Source organism: Gymnodraco acuticeps, unplaced genomic scaffold (assembly GCF_902827175.1).
Source record: "Gymnodraco acuticeps unplaced genomic scaffold, fGymAcu1.1, whole genome shotgun sequence".
Lineage (NCBI taxonomy): Eukaryota > Metazoa > Chordata > Actinopteri > Perciformes > Bathydraconidae > Gymnodraco > Gymnodraco acuticeps.
Window position 1 is genome coordinate 18,475 of NW_022991552.1, and position 15,918 is coordinate 34,392.

Consider the following 15,918-nt stretch of genomic DNA (forward strand, 5'->3'; position numbering starts at 1 on the left):
AAAGATAATACATTTGCAACATAGGTAGTCCAAATGTTTGGAAATGAATGTGTGTATAATAGGAAGATGAATCCACGAGGATATCCATCCAGGACCTATGATCCAGGACCACAGCCACGACTCAAGATCCAGGGCTCGCGATCCAGGACTCAGGACCGCAGTAACAGGATCATTCATGACTCCGGATCCCGGCGTATATAGACATAAAAAAGAAAGACATTTGGGGAAGCTGGGTTAATCGGAACATGAGAGTACACAGGTATAGACAGAGAGAAGGAAGAAGTAAGATGACCCCCGACAAACTAAGCCTATATCAGCAAAACTAGGGGCTGAATCTAATCAGCCCTAACTATAAGCTTTATCAAAAAGGAAGGTCTTAAGCGCACTCTTAAAAACGGATAGGGTGTCTGCCGCCCGAACACAAACTGGAAGCTGATTCCACAAATGTGGAGCTTGATAAGTGTCAATATGCGAGTTTTTTTGCGACCAAAATGACCTCTGACCTCTTGTTTATCCAACATGTTTTACACACTGAAAGCTCTCACATAATGCTGTTCAGACAAACAGGACACACACAATCTTTAGTCATAGACTATATCAGTGTGAGGAGAAACTTGAGCTTTAAAGAGACCGTATTCTGCTTTTTTAGGGTTTTCCCTTCCCTATGTTATTAGGTTTTAGTGCATGTTAATGGTCTGCAAAGGCTAAAATCCCTGTGTTCCCTCCAGAGGGAGTTTCTCTCAAACACACACATACACACACACACACACACACACACACACACATACACACACACACACACACACACACACACACACACACACACACACACACACACACACACACACACACACACACACAGACATTGGAAAACTACTTCCAAATATCCAAACTGTCCATTGAAAGTGTTAGAGAATGCAATATTAATATCGAGGGTACTTTAAAATTTCAGTAGCAAGCAACCGTGTGCGCGTGTGTGTGTGTGTGTGTGTGTGTGTGTGTGTGTGTGTGTGTGTGTGGTGTGTGTGTGTGTGTGTGTGTGTGTGTGTGTGGTGTGTGTGTGTGTGTGTGTGTGTGTGTGTGTGTGTGTGTGTGTGTGTGTGTGTGTGTGTGTGTGTGTGTGTGTGTGTGTGTGTGTGTGTGTGTGTGTGTGCGTGTGTGCGTGTGTGTGTGTGTAATTTCTTGTGTCATCACTAGCATGCGCCTCCTGACTCTATGTGACACCGGGTAAAATACCGATGCAGCAGCTTACATGAAAGAACAAGAAGTCAGCGATGATCCTTCTATACGCTGTGACACAATGCTAACGTACACATTTCTTGATAGTAACTTTATTTCCTCTCTCTCTCCCTCTCTCCTCCCTCCTGCTGCTGCCTGGCACAACAGATCACTTGGGCATCGAGTTTATGGGTAAGGAAGCTTCTCTTGCATCTGCATGTGTCACGACTGTAAACATCACAGGGCTTCACACTGCATTACCTGTGTGATTTCTCGCATACAGAACATGCATCGCTGGTGACATGACACGCAGCAAATGGCGCACGTGGACGTTACCTAATAACATCATTACATCATGTTAAATGTGGTCTGCCGAATGCAAATGGCGTCTGTATGAACGTGCATTCACATATTCTTGACCTGCGCCCTACTGATGTATTAGCCACTGTCTTAATCTCTCCATACACACGTGTAATTATACCGTATAAAATTCCTTTCTGCTCCGTTATGCTTTCTTTCCCTCACAATTGCTTATGAAATGTCCCTTCAGAATTGCAATGTGCTGCAGTATCCTTGGAAACAGAGAGCACAGGAAGGCAGAGGGGATACAGTGAGGGAGTTTGGCTCTGTTACCAAACGCTCTCCTCATTAGTGCGTGTGTGCATGCATGGCACGCGTTCAAAAAGTGTTTGTGAAGTTTCTGCTTCTGTGAGTTAGCTGAGATTCTTGCAGTGATCGATCCTCCTCGTCAGAGAAGGGAAGTAATGGAGTACAAATACGTTGTTACTGTACTTAAATAAATGTTTCTGGTATCAGTACTTTACTCCACTACTTATTTTTCTGACGACTTTTTACTTTCTACTTCTCTCATGTTGAACTCAAATACCTGTACTTTCTACTTCTTACATGTTGAACACAAATACCTGTACTTTCTACTTCTTACATGTTGAACTCAAATACCTGAACTTTCTACTTCTTACATGTTGAACACAAATACCTGGACTTTCTACTTCTTACATGTTGAACACAAATACCTGTACTTTCTACTTCTCTCATGTTGAACACAAATACCTGTACTTTCTACTTCTTACATGTTGAACTCAAATACCTGTACTTTCTACTTCTCTCATGTTGAACACAAATACCTGTACTTTCTACTTCTTACATGTTGAACTCAAATACCTGTACTTTCTACTTCTCTCATGTTGAACACAAATACCTGTACTTTCTACTTCTTACATGTTGAACTCAAATACCTGTACTTTCTACTTCTTACATGTTGAACCCAAATACCTGAACTTTCTACTTCTTACATGTTGAACCCAAATACCTGTACTTTCTACTTCTTACATGTTGAACTCAAATACTTGTACTTTCTACTTCTCTCATTTTCCAAACAGCTGGTTCCTTTAGTCTGAATGTGTGTTTGATGCGTGATCATTATTCTTTAGAGTCATTGCGTGCCTATTGATTTGAACACGATCCGTGTATCCATCATTTCCTGGTCTTCTCTAAAGAAGAGGGACCAATGGAAACGTTGTCATGTTGCCGTTGTTCAGCATGGAAACATTCATTAGCTAACAATGACATTATTGTTCTATTAATATAAAGGGAGGTCAGGTACTCTTTAAAGCAGCTGCTAGTTATGGGTACTTTTTACTGAAGTACATTTCAAAGCCTCTTTACTTTGACTGGAGTAAAGAAGTTTAGTCAGTACTTCTACTTTCACCAGAGTATTTTTAAACACGAGTATCTGTACTTCTACTTGAGTAAAGGATGTGTGTACTGCAGCCATCTCTCCTCCTCATCGCTGCCAAGGCTCCTCTCCTGTTCCTGGCTCAGATTTGGGAATCACAGCCGAGCGGCGCTAGTTAACGACACGGAGGCTCGTCGTTAACTAGAAACTCTCTCTGCTGCTATCTGGCCCTTTCAGTCTTTCTGCCAGTCCTCTTGTGAACCCAGAAATGTTGAGCACCGCAAAGTTGTATGTTAGAAATGCAAAGAACGGGTCCCCAGCTCATAGAAAATGCCAGATGCTAACTTACATTCACTATGTTTGCAGAATAAGCGTCATCTGCGCAAATTAGCATTGTAGTCCATGCAGACAATAGTTAATAAATGGCTTGGCCGAATTGGACAATTGTGCAGTGGTTTTAGGGCTTATTGAGGATGCTGAATGCATTTCCGACATTTTCAGGATCAGGAATGGCAGATTTAACCAGAAAGTGGCTACATGTGAACCAATGGTGGGATGAGTGACCATTGGATATAGAGAGCATAACAGATCTAAATGATTACCTCTACTGTGGACAATTTATTTTCCAATTCATAAGCAATCCAAATCCCTTCAAAATCACCCAAAATGAATAAAATCAGTCCACCTTGTTCTCAGCTCACTGGGAACTAGATTATTTCCACAGTGACGGGTTGGAGAAAGCCATGGATCACCAATGGCCACCCTCTGGTTTGACAACACCTCTACATACCCCAATATAAAACCCCTCAGCAGCGACGTGTTTCTTTTCTCTGCATTAGCAGTCAAAGGAACGACGGCAGCTTTTTTTTCGGAAGGAAACTTGCTGAGACTATGCAAACTCGGCAGTGACAGATGATCGTTCTTTCGTGCCGGCTTTCCCATTTATATTCAGTGAGAGCTTTTATGCCTCTGCAACATTGTTCAGGCTGCCCCATTTCCTTTGCCTGGCGAACATCATGCCAATGTCTGTAAGCATTACACAGAGAGATAAGCCCCGCCCACACTCGACCTGTCATGAAGCGTCCGTCGCTCTGGAGGCTGTTTGTCATGAGAAGAAAAAGGATAATGCTTACATACCATTCAACTGAAACAATGTAAAATACGATCAAGTGAATGCATACTGCTCAAAGCGGGTGACTTGGCAAAAACACGTATTTTTAGGATACAGATAATGAAGGTTTTACATGTCATCATCTCGTTTGATATCATATCATTATTTGGGAGGACGCTCTTTCACATTTCAGTCAAAGACACTTATGTCCAGGATCTGAACATTTTAGAGAAATGATTTAAGTGTTAAATGTGTCTCTGATAAGATGATACTCTCTAGCTGCAACTTCTGGTACATATCATTTCATTTATCTAGACTTTCACTCACAACTCAGACCTGGTGTGTTCTTCTGATGGTCGATTAATTCAAGAGTTGGGACGTTTTCATGGGTTCATGAGCTCTAAGTCATAATGTTCATAAAAAGAGATTCTTAGAGCCAGTATTTTGTTTTTTAATAATAAAAGGCCACCTTATCGTGCCGTCTGTAGTCAACACAGTGTAAAGGACTACAATTCCCACGGCACCAGCCTCCAAAGAGACGGAGATGGGGTAACCTGTCGAGGCAGTTTTTTACCGTTAAATCACTGTTAAGATACCTTTAAAGTTACATTATTTTATTTTGACTAAACACAAAACACAGTATCAGCACAACACCAGAGTCCAAGCAAGTCATTTCAACTGTGAGTAAAACAAATCTGATGAAAGGAAACGCGTTAGAAATGTCTGTAAAAGGCGTCTAAGTGGCTTGGATAGAAAACAAAGGAAGGAAACCACGACAGAGAGTTTTAAAGGGGACCTATCATTCAAAATGCACTTTGTGATGTCTTTTATACATCAACATGTGTCCCCGGTGCGTCAGGGAACTCACGCAGCGTCAGGAAATAAAACCCTCTCTCTTTTCCTCCGTACCCAAATCTCTAAAAACGGGGGAGCAACGGAGCTGATCCAGATTTGCGTCCGATATGACGTAATATCTGAAATGTGGACCCACGACCCAATCAGAAACGTTGCTATCAGAAACAATGCCCGACTGTTTTGGACGTAATATGGTCGGTGTTTACATTGGCATCGCTAACACTCAGAGCTAACCTGTGCTGGAGAGCATGTGTGTGAAGAAGCAGGAAGTAAAAAGGAACTCACCTTGTGGTATAACCGGCAAGAGAGAAAGCCTTTGAGCTCCAAACTGTTTCAGAGAGAATCCTTGATAATCCATGATATGGCGTTTCATCACGGCAGCATTTAGTTTAGACAGTAGCTGCCGGGTCCCGCATGAGCTCAGACCCCTGCTTTTTATTTTAAAGCTTTATACCCCAATCAGCACTTTAGAAACAGGAAGTGAAATAGAGGGATATGAGGCATGGCTAGAATGGGTGATCTGTATTTTGAGCAAAACACTTCATAGACATGTTTTTTATATATCTGAGACCTATGCTATTGCCTAAAAATAGCATGATAGGTGACCTTTAAGAGTCTTTATTAAAAAGCATGTTATCTGTTTCTGAGTTGAGGGGGATTCATCTGCTTTTTCCCAGTCGGAAAACTCTAATTCCAACACCACGTGAATGCAGGAAATCCTGTATCAAGTAATGATAATACAAGTGAAAGTCATCTTGTGGTTTTTCACGGTGAATCAGATTCACACATATTTTTATGGATTATTCCTCGGGCATTTCTACACAAGTGTTTCATGGAAACCTGGCCTGTATTTTTTCCCTGCTAACACTAAAAGAGATGGAAAATATGTAAATATAACCACCTTTAGAGGTAATTAACATCTCCTGTGATATTGTCAACAGGAAACAAAAACTATAAGCATCTTGGAAGCAGACTTGATCGTATCAGTGTATTGGATTTCAATCAAATGCAGCGTGGTGTAAGACGCTGTATCTATTTTCAATATTGCTATTGAACTACACTCTCAAAGTAATCCCTTGAATGTTGTTTTCCACATCAAACATATCCCCATGCATGATTTACAGAGTAATCCGCCCCCCTCTCACAGGGTCAGTCCGAGGTTAAGATTAGAAAAATAAGTGTCTGAAGGTTGAGATCTCTCCACCCACCCAAGGCTTAATAAAACACAGAATATATACATGAATTATGACTTCCTGCCTTCCTCTTATTACAGCTTTTATATTGCTTTGCAGAAAGGTGGGGAACACTTTACTGTATCTCGTCACTCAGTCATGTGAGCATCAATATTTCCTTCCCATCACTGAGCTCGACGGCAAGATGTTCCATCGGGTGTAAATCAATGTGAGAGTGAGGTGTAAAGGAACTATTTTTGGGCGCGGGATGGATTTTAAGTCGTGTTGATTTTCAATTTCGAACAGGAGGGTTAAAGGTGTGTTTGTGCTTGAAGCTTTGCGTGACTGTGGCAACTACTAAAATAGATCATGAGATCAACCAAGAGATCCCTTTTATTTTAAAGAGGACCTATTGTGTTTTTCTGTAGTCCTGTAGTGCAGGGGTTCCCAACCTTTTTTCCCAAGAGCCCCCCCAAATGACTCCTGTTGGAAGTTGCGCCCCCCCCCCCCCCCCCAAACACACACACAAGGGGGGGGGGGGGGGGGGCGCGCAACAGCGGTAATTACTGTAAAGTGTAAAAGTCTCAAAATGCTACAACTACTGTCACAAACTGAATTAATGCACTGTTGGAGTGACTTTGATGGTTATTGGACTCAGGATTAATTCATTTGGATTCCCGCTGTATGAAGAAATTAAAGGACGGCGCAAGTGGAAAACCATTCACAAAGGGATTAAACTGTTTAAAACACATGCTCAAAGTAAGCCGGATTTTGCCGATGTGTTTATGTGGATTCAAAAGTCGTAAATAATCTACAAAATGGAGGAGACCGATCTGATCGGAGCAACTGTGACAAATAATCCAACTGAAACCGGCATGGACAATGACTGTGTTTTTAAAATGCGCTTATCCAGAAAAGCCTGGTTTGGACACTTTACGGGCAGAAGAAACATTTCTATAGAAAGAATTATACATTTCTGTCTTTTTATGCCTTTAATAGCTACTAACTGGAATTGTTATGAAAACGAATTAATCAACTATTTTTTATATTTTATTGTAATGTAGAGACAAGGCTTTTAGTGACAATCATGTATTGCGTTACAATTATATGTAAAAAAAAAAAAAAAGTCTAAATATGATATTTGGCCTCAAATCATCTGAGGCCTGGCGCCCCCCCTGCGATCTTTGGCCGCCCCCCAGGTTGGGAACCACTGCTGTAGTGTGTTCTAGAGGTTTTAGTGCATGTCAATGGTCTGCAAAGGCTAAAATCCCTGTTTCCTTTAGAGGAGGAACATCACTATGTACACGTGTGCTTCTAGTGGCTAGCGCTCCAACACATTGTACGTGATAGGCTATAAGGGGCGGGACATCTCTAAGCGGTTGACTAATCACAACAGAGCCGGCCAGCTAACCAATCAGAGCAGACTGGGCTCTGGTTTCCGACAGAGGGTGAAAAGAGGTGCTACAGCACAGGCAGTATGAGAAAAATAAAGAGCTTTTTGAACATTACAGCATGGAGACATGACACAGTAGAGACACTACATACTGATATACACCTGAATACAATTAGCATTATATCGACCCTTTAACCTGTTGAACCCCATCGACCCGCCCCCGGGTGGCAAAACGCGTCATCTGCAGGAAACAGCGTCTGAGGGCTTCTTAATATTGAATAAACTATGAATGTTTCATATCCATGTAACGGGAAGAAACCCAGCTAACTTTTTTTTTGTTGCAAAAAGCCGAGCCTCTGAATTAACTAGGAGCGAAAAAATCTTAAGGCCGTTAGCACAGAACTCTAGCTATACCGATCGATATACTAATTGGATCTGCACAAACAAGCTTAGATAACATCCTGAGATTCCACAGATTATAGAAATATTAGGATCATCACTGAGCGATCAGAACTTGTGACAGGGGAAGCAAATACAGACAACACACGACGTAGCATTAGGTAGCAAAACACGGAGATATGCTCACCTTAGCTGTTATTCTGATCAAAAGTCGTGTTCAATGGCATTAAAACGAGAAAAAACGCGGCTGAAGGTTAATCCATAGGTTATAGCAATGTGTCTGTCACTTTGAAAAAAGTATTGATAATCCATAATTCAATTTGTATGCAAAAATCAGAGAAGAAGAATTAGCTGCTAATGGTAGCCACCAGAGGTTAGCGCAGCTTCCGGTTTTTCTACGCGTCTCTCTCACTCCTTATTTGGTAACCTGTGTGTGTATGTGGGACTTCCCCTCGATTCCATTGGCTCTGACTGTTAGAAAGAGATGTCAATCATCAAAATCGACCAAGGGGGGCCAGAGATATGGAAAATCCACCCAAATGACCCCAGAAGTGTTTGTTTTTGCTAAATCTGTCTAAAAAGGTCAAATATAACTTGTTTTGCATCAATCTTGATACAGGGTACTTATTATATGTTGTACTTTGGATTCCTAAAGCTTGTAGTCTACTAACCCATCATCCAAGGGTGGTTTTCACTATAAGTACAAAATAATTTTTAGACGGACACTATAATTTACAGTTTTTTACTATGTTCAATCTGAATTTTCTTTAAAATAAAAAACATCTATATTGATTCTGACTTTTCTACATCCAACTCACAGGTTTATCATTACTTTGAGGAAAAAGATTATTAATTTTCCCCTTTTAGAAGGGAAGATATGTCATTTGTTCTGGAAATGTCATTTTTAAGCCTGAGACATGAAAAACAGGCTTGGGGTCTAACAGATTCACATTCTCAGTTTTTTTGTCTATGTCTAAGAAAGTTTTTGAAATAACTTTTCCTGGAGGTTCAGCTTTGTTGTTTGCACAGAAGCTGTTTATGCCGCTGCCAGAAACAGAAAATGAAGTACTTTTGTTCACAGTTGTGAATAAAAGGTGTATATAATTGCTTGTCGATACATTTGAACAAGCATTTCTATTACATCTATACAGTGTTATTATAACTGAGTGAAATGATGATGAAATATGATGAAAACTGAGTGATATACGTTATTATTTTCATTTGGTTCCGGTATAAGCAAAGGTTTATTAGGCCTTTGTTTATGTAAATCAAGTTTTGAAAGTCATTTCAATAGATTTTTAAGAAACCAATGAAGCTATTTTGTAAAAGGCCTCTCTTGACGGAAGGGTCAGCAAGAGTCAGGGTTTCGTTTTATTCAGTTTTGAATGTCGAGGTGACACAGAAGAATTTTTCATTTAACTCTCATTAACTTTGACAATTTAGAGACTGAAACTCATCGTGACTCCAGCTTTTCTTCTCAATGTCAATGATGGAGGGAGGAAAGACAAAGAGGTAACGGAGTCAAAAGCAGCATCACTCGGGCGTCTTCCCACGGATCACTTTTCAATCAAACACCATCACGACTTTATAACTTTCTGAGAAGAACTGTGACTCAGTTTAAAATGTCCTGGAGGTTCATCTTTGTTTTCTTTCAAACAAACTGTTAGTGCTTCTACCAAGGAAAAGAAAATGCAGAAGTTATGTAACACAGGCAGGGGCGCCGCCAGGGATTTTGGGCCCCATGGAAAGATATCACATTGGGCCCCTCCACCAGGCACAGGCCACGCCAACCAAGCACAATGCTGTAACCACACCTCCAGAACCCAACCCACTCATTTATGCTTTAAATAACTCTACCTGTACAGGCTTGCATCTATCTTGTAGTCCAATACTAACTGCACAATATTTACTGAGCGGTGAAAATATAACACTGTGCAGACGTGCAACATTCTACTGCAGTAGAATTCACTATTTGATATAACTCTAACATTCCTGACAATAGACCTCAATAGTCATCTTTTATGGTGAACATGCCTTTTTAATGGAACATTCATAAATCTAAATAAATATAACTTAAATATACATGAGCTCTTAAATTAAAATAAAGTGAACATTAACACCAATATTATCATTTATAAAATGCTATAACAAAAAAAATAACATAAGCAGCAGATGTTTTAATTAAATATACCAACTACAAAATAAGCGGGTATTAAAGTGTAAACGGACAACAACACGGAAATGCCTGATGGTGGTGCTAAATCAGAGCCTATTACCTGTTCTGTCTTTTTCTCATCATGCATCTTGTGTGTGATCCAATATCGTTACCATAGCCTTGCCCTTTAACAGTTATTACGAGCCCTGGCTCAGCCTTACTCACCAAGAGCCCAGCGCCTAGCCTTCTTACAGGCAAAGTCACTGATCAAGTCCTTGAAGTCCAGCTTTCTAGCCAACTGGCTTTCAATGGACAGCATGGCAAGACTGCAAAGCATTATGGGGGGACAGGGCTGCTGAGCCTAAAGATGGATCTGTTGGTCCTGGCACCAGGGGAGGAACAACTGATTTAGTATGAATAGCTGCTAAAAATCTACCTGCATTTATTAAATATCTGCTAAAAGAGGAGTGAAATGAAAAACCTCAAAAGCAATTATTATTTACCATGGACTACGCTTAGCTAACAGACTAATTTCCACCACTCATAGACCACACCCACCTTTTCTCTTGAAAAACTGGGTGACATACTGTCGCCCTTTAGTCCCTCTCTCTTGTCTTTCTCTCCTTTCTTTTCTTTTTGAAAGCCTGACTTTGTGAGTCGTTGAGACATGGCACACACGTAAGTACTAGCATCCCTCCTCACATGCTCTCACTCTCTGCTGCTAGAAAGTGCGGTGCCGCACAGCGGACCAAACCATTACATGTAAATAGAGGGGGGTGTTCAGAGGCTTTGGATAATTCACTTTTAGAAGAAAATAAGTTAAATGAATCGTAAGTTTCGTGAGTACATCATCAATATGACGTTATATTAATGTTAATTATTGATGATTGATGAAAGGTTACTTAAACGTTTTTTCTTAATGTTCTAAAAATGTTTTGGGCCCCTGTCAGTCACGGGCCCTTAGAATCATCCTAACTTTTCACCCCCTTACGGTGCCCCTGAACACAGGTGTAGAATAACCACCGTATCATAGAATATCTTGACATTTTAACAAACACAACAGTTTAAGGTCTATGAGTTATACCGTTTTTGGTAACATATCGGAGTGGATACTTCCTAATGTTCACTTGGTCCAGAAAGAACGTTTAAAGGATCCTTAATGTTATAAATCTAGCTTTGCAAGCCATAGATTTGTATCAAGTACACACTGTTTAAAAAGTCAAGTCGCATTGTTTTTAAAGCACAATAAATACAAATTTGACCACTTTTCAATTTCCATGACAAGGTTAAAAATCAGATGTGTAAGGATTCAGATAAAGAGTCTTTAGTGGCATAAAATCAATTGTGCATATAATTAAAACAAGAAAAAACTAGTATGGCTTTTAAGCTTCAATTTTCTGAGCAGTCCTAATATTAAAGAGTCCTCTCCTGCTGATGTTCAGGTGTATATCAGTAGGTAGTGTATCTACTTTAAAGAGTCCTCTCCTGCTGATGTTCAGGTGTATATCAGTAGGTAGTGTCTCTACTTTAAAGAGTCCTCTGATGTTCAGGTGTATATCAGTATGTAGTGTATCTACTTTAAAGAGTCCTCTCCTGCTGATGTTCAGGTGTATATCAGTATGTAGTGTCTCTACTTTAAAGAGTCCTCTCCTGCTGATGTTCAGGTGTATATCAGTATGTAGTGTCTCTACTTTAAAGAGTCCTCTCCTGCTGATGTTCAGGTGTATATCAGTATGTAGTGTCTCTACTTTAAAGAGTCCTCTCCTGCTGATGTTCAGGTGTATATCAGTATGTAGTGTCTCTACTTTAAAGAGTCCTCTCCTGCTGATGTTCAGTGTCTCTACTTTAAAGAGTCCTCTCCTGCTGATGTTCAGGTGTATATCAGTATGTAGTGCCTCTACTTTAAAGAGTCCTCTCCTGCTGATGTTCAGGTTTATATCAGTATGTAGTGTCTCTACTTTAAAGAGTCCTCTCCTGCTGATGTTCAGGTGTATATCAGTATGTAGTGTCTCTACTTTAAAGAGTCCTCTCCTGCTGATGTTCAGGTGTATATCAGTATGTAGTGTCTCTACTTTAAAGAGTCCTCTCCTGCTGATGTTCAGGTGTATATCAGTGTGTAGTGTCTCTACTTTAAAGAGTCCTCTCCTGCTGATGTTCAGGTGTATATCAGTATGTAGTGTCTCTACTTTAAAGAGTCCTCTGATGCAGAACAGTTCAGTTTTCCTCAGGTGAAGAAGAATAAGTCTGGGGACTGTGAACAAGCTACAGGTCAGCGAGAGATAATATAAGAAATGTACCGGAACCAAAAACAATAGACCCAGTCACTTAAATATATTCAGTAGGTAAATGGGGCGAATAAAAGCCATTCTGGGTAATGGAGGTAAGCAGCGTGACAGAGAGAGAACACATGAGTCCTCTGGTCTCTCTGAACACTTCTCATTCATCCACTCCTGGTGAACTTTGAAATATAATATGAAGACACAATGAGATATTGAAAACTAGGGAATATGGATTAATAAACAAAGAAAAAAGAGAAAGTCACAAAACTCAATTCCCCCTGGTATAAATACATTAACTCTGAATGTAATTACTTACAATAAGTGCATTCAACCATGAAGAAGCAAACTCAAAAAAGACATTTAATATATTTTATTGGCTAAGGTGCATTGGAAACAGGTGGATCGTCAGTCTGCGTTAAACATGTGTAGACTTTCTGCTCTCCTGATATCTATAGGAAGCTCGTTCCACCATTTTGAAGCCTGTACAGCAAACAGGCTTATTTGTATTCTCCATTAACCCAAATGACAGGCTGCAGGTTAGTAATTACACATGCTAATTAGCTACACATGTAATTATCAGTCCTGTGGAAATGATCTTTACTGCTTTATGTTCCCTTCTGTTTCTCCCTGGATTCTACTGACACGCAGCAGGTCTCTCCTCAATAATAATAATAATAATAATTCCTTACATTTATTATAGCGCTTTTCCAGATGCTCAAAGCGCTTTACAAATACACATTACACATATCATACATGCAATGGTCATGTACTGTGGACAATACCCACAGGAGCAGGTTCAGGTGAAGTGTCTTGCCCAAGGACACAACGGCCTTACAGACGCAGCAGCGGCGGGTTTCACCCCTTGATCTGATGATCGTTGCACAGCGCACTGCGCCACACCGTCCATCTTCACGCCTCGAAGTCATCGAGGCGCTTTTACAAGTACACATTGATATCATACATGTACTGTGGACATTACCCACAGGAGCAAATCCGGTTGAAGTGTCTTGCCCAAGGACACAACGGCCTGACGCAGTGGCGGCAGGAGCGGGTTTCGAACTGGAGTTCCCCAGGTTCTCAGGGTCCTGATATCTGATCCGTCTGCAGGCTGCACATCTCACACAACTTGAAACCTTTTATTGATTTAAGTAACATCATACTGTGATGAATGCTCAAACTCTGAATACCCAGCATGCATCTGTGAGAGTCTGTTTGTGAAGCAGAAGGTCGAAAATGCACCTCCTTTAACATCACTCGTACTAAACCTGACACTACCATGAACCAAGTCCAACGTGCTGCCGGAAATCATTTAATGTACCGCCCTCAAACTAAAGGCTGCAGTTTAATTCATAACTGTACAAATGCAACATAATTAAATAATCCAGACCTGATATCTGCAGCAACGCTTCTGCCAGCAGTCTGACTCGTCCATATGTCCAGAAACATTAGATAACAAATCTCAAATGACTCCCTTTTAAGATCTTTCTTTGGATTATTCTGACGTCAGCATGATCTTGAGAGTCCAGATCACAAACTCTGATATATAATAAGATTTTCAGAAGCTCTGTGTTTCCTCTATTTCTGTCATGAACCCCAACATGTAGACTGAAACCCCCGCAGTCAGAGAAAAGCTGCCAGATTCAGTTTTTTTGTTGGTGTTTGAATATCTGTATCTGCTTCGTCACCAGTTATTACAATGTGGTGTCATTTTGTTTGTGTGTATTTTGATATTTTAGTTCTTGATGGCTCTACTGTGCTTTGTTATAATGACAGAGAGCTAGTAATCCCTCTAGTTCAGTGCTTCGAAAAGTGTGGTCCGCGGACCAGTGGTGGTCCGTGAGCGCCCCATAGTGGTCCGTGAGTATATTGGTAAAATTTCACATTTGAAATAAATAAAAGTTGTTCGCACTCTCGCGGGAATATCTCTGCAATGGAGCGAGCTTACGTTTCACTTTCGATTGCATGATATAGCCCAGATAAACACCTTCATCACACATGTTGCCACTTGTTGGTACCATTTTCAGGCGATTTGTAAAAAACGATGTGTTTTTGGATATTTGTGGAGTTAGGTGGTCCGTGAGTGTTTTTTTATTGGTTAAGTGGTCCTTGGTATGAACAAGTTTGAGAAACACTGCTCAAGTTAAAGGTATTGTATTGTACATTCTCTGTTTCTAAAACATCGGACAACTGGTAGTCCTAGTAGTGGAAGTGTTGTCGTTGAATGCAGAAGGTTTTGGTTTCTATTTGGACAGATTTAGAAAGGGCTTTTCTGCCGTCCAGATACAATTAATGCCAATAACTTAAGAAGATCCTAAGAAAAGGACAAACAGTAATTTCAGAAAGTTATCCTGAGTCATTCGGATATTGGTTTTCACTTATTTGACCAAATGTTCTCTTATAGTTTACCCAGAAAACTTTACTTTTCACCAGAGGGAAAATGTGTTTTGTGACAGGTGCACATTTTAATGAATTTAAATGTGCAATAAATATTAATTAAAATATAAATATTTGGTCAAGAAGTTAAAGTAAAAGTTTGCAAAACCACATTGTCATTCTATTTTAATTTATTCAGAAATTCTTAACTCATCAAAGTTGTTCCATTTAGGAATGAAATAAAATAAAATCTAATAAAATAGTGCAACAAATATCATATAAAACACCAATATTTATATAAACATAAAATGTTAAAGTAAGATCGTGTCGAATACAAAACAACAGTAACATGAAAATTATGACAATAATTAAGATTAGATCAAATATACTTTGTTAACCCCAAATTCTGAATTTGTTTCGTAGCAGCATGTAAAACAAGTATTGCACATAATTAGAAATAAAAAAGAGTTGAAAATAAACAATTATACAATATAAGTATTTAAATATAAGATAAATAAGAACTCGTTGACCGTGAGATAAAACATTTAAACTATCTGAAAAATAAAACACTATTAGAGGGCAAAATTACAGCTAACGCAATATAGAGGTGGGATATTATTATTTAGCATTTACAATGACATATTAAATTAGATGTCAAATGTACAGTGAGAAGTTGCAGTTGTTTAATAATATTAATACGTATAATTATGCCGAATTTCATACTGTAGTTGCACGTAATATTCAATACTCCTGTTGCAGCAAAACTGTATCAGACATTTTAAAATCTGAGCGAATAAAACCCCAAATATCTGCAGGATGTTATTTATCTGGAAAGTCCCTTTAACAGTCTGACAAATGGATGAGAGTCGCTCTGTTGTCACAAAGAGAGATTTCTGTGCTATCAGTGATGTATGGATTAGACACAATGTTGTGTTAGCATTTCAGCAAGTGCTATTTTCACATGCCTGGGTATTATATCAAGAGTCAAGAGTCATAAATAACCCACTAAAGGCAGCAAAGGCTTTAATCTTTATTGGCTATAAGGCCAGGCTATCCCACCACTTACTCCATCACGTATTGATCTCTCTTCTTCTCTTCCCCTCACCTGTATGGAAACATGGCCGCTGTGAACACATTCTGGATGCATGTGTACAAAAGAAAGTTTGCAGCTTCACTGTGAAATATGTATCCTATTGAAGTTGCTGTATATGAGCAGAGATGGCAAAAGTACACACATCCTTTACTCAAGTAGAAGTGCAGATACTCA

The 15,918-nt window shown here is 39.7% G+C and overlaps 1 protein-coding gene across 2 annotated transcripts in view; it reads left to right on the forward strand.

The window, feature by feature from the left end:
- Positions 1 to 1,263: 1,263 nt before the first annotated feature.
- Positions 1,264 to 15,918, forward strand: part of LOC117533524 (pro-neuregulin-3, membrane-bound isoform-like) — a 90,536-nt gene continuing 75,881 nt past the window's right edge. Inside the window, exon 1 of one of the 2 annotated variants that reach the window (XM_034197308.1) lies at positions 1,264 to 1,410. In XM_034197308.1, coding sequence (XP_034053199.1) covers positions 1,407 to 1,410 — 4 coding nt within the window. In that variant the 5' untranslated portion in view covers positions 1,264 to 1,406. The remainder of the gene's footprint in view (positions 1,411 to 15,918) is intronic. The other variant, XM_034197307.1, reaches the window with a different exon arrangement.